Source organism: Leptodactylus fuscus, chromosome 11 (assembly GCF_031893055.1).
Source record: "Leptodactylus fuscus isolate aLepFus1 chromosome 11, aLepFus1.hap2, whole genome shotgun sequence".
Classification (NCBI taxonomy): domain Eukaryota; kingdom Metazoa; phylum Chordata; class Amphibia; order Anura; family Leptodactylidae; genus Leptodactylus; species Leptodactylus fuscus.
In genome coordinates this window covers 39,726,559-39,730,858 of record NC_134275.1, presented here as the reverse complement: position 1 = coordinate 39,730,858, position 4,300 = coordinate 39,726,559, and the positions used below count along the sequence as shown (strand labels likewise).

General features: G+C 42.6%; 1 protein-coding gene across 1 annotated transcript; it reads left to right on the top strand.

Annotated features, from left to right (window-relative positions):
- Nucleotides 1-399: 399 nt before the first annotated feature.
- Nucleotides 400-3,808, top strand: LOC142184362 (protein myomaker-like). The gene is made up of 5 exons (XM_075259173.1): nt 400-534; nt 1,144-1,258; nt 2,623-2,771; nt 2,855-2,971; nt 3,659-3,808. Exons 1-5 carry the CDS (start codon nt 400-402, stop codon nt 3,806-3,808), a joined length of 666 nt encoding a protein of 221 aa, XP_075115274.1.
- The last annotated feature ends 492 nt before the right edge of the window (nt 3,809-4,300 follow it).

Below are 4,300 nucleotides of genomic sequence, written 5' to 3'. Positions count from 1 at the left end.
TACACAAGCACTAAGGGCAGCAGTACTGTACTGGTCCTCCATCCATCTGCGGGGACTAAGGGCAGCCGTCCACCAGGAGTCCTCCTTCAGTACACAAGCACTAAAGGCAGCAGTACTGTACTAGCCCTCCATCCATCTACCGGGACTAAGGGCAGCATTCCACCGAGAGAGTCCTCCAGCAGTACACAAGCACTAAGGGCAGCAGTACTATACTGGCCCTCCATCCATTTGCCGGGATTAAGGGCGACAGTCTTCCATCTGTCCGCCTGCTCTTACGGCAGCAGTCCTATAGTGGTCCTCCATCCATCCTCTGGCTCTAACAGCAGCAGTCCTATCGTGGTCCTCCACCAGTCCACCAGCACTCATCCAGCTCGGACGCGACCACACAACCAACCTGCAATGGGCTCTATAGTGGCAAAGCTCCTACTACCCACTGTTAGCAGCCTTGCCTTTGTGCCAACCATCAGTATAGCTGCCAAGAGGAAGTTCCACATGGAAGCGATGGTTTACTTCTTCACCATGTTCTTTATAGCGGTAAGTCACTTTTTCATCTCTTACCTTATATTATACAAATCATCCTATTTGACATGTCCTTAAGGGACCCAATACAATATGTTCCATGGATTGAAGCCAAAATGATACATTTTATGTGATAAAATCAGATTAATCCATCTATAAAGTCATGGCTCTAAATCCAATGCTGCTGTGTTGCAGCCACTTCATGTGTGGGTTGTAACCCTCTTGTGGGTATTTTACATGGTTACAATGACATCTGCAGCCTGCGGGGAAAAAAATTAAGAAAATGAGGGATTTCCATTTCATTTTGCCATATTTTGCCAACTTGCAGGACCACTCCCATATAAATATACTCTCATTCTGTGTATTACCATAGGGAAAACATAAGAGAGCACATTCAGCTCTGCTACATCTGTCACAGATTTCCACAGCAGCGAACTGATGACTGATGCAGAACAGTTGGCATAAGGTCCCTTTAAACATGTGCTGTGCATGTCAGCTGTGGTCACTGTTAGGGCCCTGGCTTGTCGTCTTAAGTAAACACCAGTTGTTACCAGTGCACCCTTTCAGTACCAGGCTGGTTTTCGGACCCTGACTCCTGACAACCTGTGTTTCTTGTCTTTGCAGATGTTTCATGCCTGTGAAGGTCCCGGCCTGTCCTTCATATGTTTCATGGGATACGATCTCCTGGAGTATTTCAGTATCTATGGGACGGCGTTGTCTATGTGGGTGTCACTTATAGGTAAGTTCACCCAGTATAATATTGGGGCTCTGTATTTTATACTGTATGAGAAGAAAATCCTGAAAGGTGGTATATGAAGAAGCAAGTAGTGCACCTTGCAAAATTGTGTACTCCACCCACACATATAACGCCCCCCCCCCCAATCTATGACAAATAGTGACGCCTTCAATACACCCCAAAAATTAAAGCGTGTGTCTCATGAATACAAGTCCTGCCATATACCCTATTAGATATCCTATATTTATTCTGTGGATAGGTATTAAATGTCTATTGTTAGAGTATCCCTTTAACACAGACCCAAGCTCAGACCCCGGAAACTAATACCCAAAGCCAGACCCCATATATAAATAAAGGCCCTAGAAAAGACCCCTAAAGAAGTACAGACCCCTAATTAAATACAGGCCTTGGACCACTCATCTAACGAAATACAGGACCTGAACAAGTCTCCTAAAGAAATCTGGACCCCAGACCAGACGCACTAAATAAATACTGATGATAGACCCCCTTAATAAAAAGAGCCCCCCAACCATCCCCCCTAAATAAATACATACTCCAGTCAAGACCCCCTAAATAGAGATCCCAGACCAGGATGCCAAATAAATAAATATCTAAGAATAGACCCCAAAGAAATAAAGACCCCAAAATTAGACCCTCCTATATAAACGCTGAATCCAGACCAGGATCCCAAATAAATAAAGGCCTAGCAACAAACCCCAAAGAAATACAGACTCTAAATTAAACCCCCAGTATAAATGCTGGTCCAAGACCCCAAATAATTAAAGACCCAAAACTAGACCCCCCAATGAAATACAGATTCCAGCCCAGAATTCCTAAATAAATATAGGTCAGACTAGACCCCCAAAGTCCATGGGCCTTAAATGGGGAGAGCAGCTGTTCTCCTCCCCGAGAAGACAAGGATCACGCAGTTGAAATCCAACATGCCCAGAGCTTCTTTCCCCAAACACTTACTCGGGGAAGAGGCAGGAGGACCCCATACACATTAGATTGTCTCTTTAAAGATCACTGATTTAGATCATGACCATGGAAGATCCTGTTTTACCTACATCATGACTTTCTGCCAGATAACATAGCTAGATACATTGCCAAGGTGGTCCATCTTTCTTTTAAACCTCAGTTCCTTACAGAACTCTTCTGTAACTTGAAGCTCTTGAACCCTAATACAAAAATGTAACAGGACCCCCACCTATCAAGTACCATTTATAGGATAGTTGTCTTCTTCCGTGATGGCACAGTCTTTGAACCCCATCAGGCATGTGGCTTTTACCTCAGCACTCCTATACTGTAGCTACAACATTGGTTCCTTCGAAGATAATCTCATATGAACTTGCCTATTATTTCTCCAGCACTTGGTGACTTTGATGAGCCCAAGAGGTCCACCGTTGTGATGTTTGGTGTCCTCACCATTGCAGTCAGGATATATCAGGATCGCCTGGGATATGGTGTCTACTCTGGGCCTATTGGAAGCGCGGTGTTGATGATCTCAGTTAAATGGGTAAGTCCATAATGGTGGTAATAATAGCAGAGTCCTTCTTATCTTATATATTTGGGTCTATGACATTTTTTATTGTCTTTTAGTTGGCCAAAATGAAGGAGAAGAAAGGGCTGTATCCAGAGAAGAGCGTCTATACGCAACAGATAGGACCAGGATTCTGCTTCGGAGCACTGGCTTTAATGCTACGTTTCTTCTTTGAGGTATATTCTCCATCATATTCTTTGAGTTTTTAGTTATCTAGATACTTGCTCATCGTGTGGATCTTAGGAAGGACATGTCTTGTCTCTGTGGAGCACTCTACTGTGCTGTACAATAAGTAATCCTAACTGTGGGGATACATTGCTTTGGTGTTACACATTTCTTAAAAAGTTAGATGTGAATGTACAGTATGTCCTAGATTTGGGCTTCCAGTCTTTCAAGTGATAGTTCGACTTTGTGTAATTTCTCAAAAATTCCAAGTTTCATGGTGCCATGGCTCTGGAACACCATGGGTCATTATGCCATTAGATACTAGTCCTACTGTTCACTTAATGGCAGTGTACTTACTCTAGAACCCAAAGGATCGGCGTGCTATTGCCCTGGAATCATTTTTTATCTGAAATTATAGGCTTCTGCATGCAATTTTTCTAGTGCCCCTAATATCAGAGTGCCATAGTGGGTTTTGCAAGTATCGATGTGTTTCCATTGCTCTGGAACTCTGTAAATACCAGTATATCATTTAATACCATACCATTGGACTGGTATCATTGAGCCTTCAGAACATGACCTGGATGGTGTCATTGTTATGGATCCTCATTAGCCATAATTTTAAAAAGAACAAACCCAAAAAATGTCCTAAATTTTTGGCACAGCATTGTCTTATCCGTACACTTTCTTGCCTCCTCCAGGAATGGGACTACACCTACGTGCACAGTTTCTACCACTGCTCATTGGCCATGTCCTTTGTCCTCCTACTTCCTAAGGTCAACAAAAAAGCAGGAAAGGGGGGAGATCCGGCCAAAATGACCTGGTCCACTTTTTGCTGCTGTTCGTGTTAGAGCCATGAAACCTCTGTTTATTGCCGTCCATCCAGCCGCACCTCAAGAGGGATCATCTACAGTGCCAAGGGGTCGTAGATATTTTTATTGGTGAACCATGAGAAGATGATGGCAACCTAAGAAATCCAGAGAAGACATTTAAGCTCGTTAGAGAATTTCTGACCCGAAATATTAGACAAAATTTATTACCTTAAAGGTGGCAATGTTTCAGTAAAGTTATCTATTTTGTAAGATTTTTTTTTCTACTAATTTAATGCAGTTTGTACATTTTACTTTTCTATATATAATGTTATGATGTGTAAAATGTGATAATTTATGTAATTTTTTATTGTTTATTAAAAATAGTTATATCTTATTTAATTTCATTCATATTCGTGAACATCTCCACATTGGGCCACGTGCTCCTCAGTCACTGCTGAGAGGTCGGGGCAGGAAGTTTCTCCTTGTCTGTCAGCAGCCATTGCCAAGGCTATGGCACAATGTGGTTATGGA

Bases quoted from the DNA above. Each gene is read 5' to 3' on its own strand.
- LOC142184362 (XM_075259173.1), top strand. From the start codon at position 400: ATGGGCTCTATAGTGGCAAAGCTCCTACTACCCACTGTTAGCAGCCTT. The intron at 535-1,143 runs GTAAGTCACTTT...TTGTCTTTGCAG, and splicing joins TCACCATGTTCTTTATAGCG to ATGTTTCATGCCTGTGAAGG. The intron at 1,259-2,622 runs GTAAGTTCACCC...TTATTTCTCCAG, and splicing joins TATGTGGGTGTCACTTATAG to CACTTGGTGACTTTGATGAG.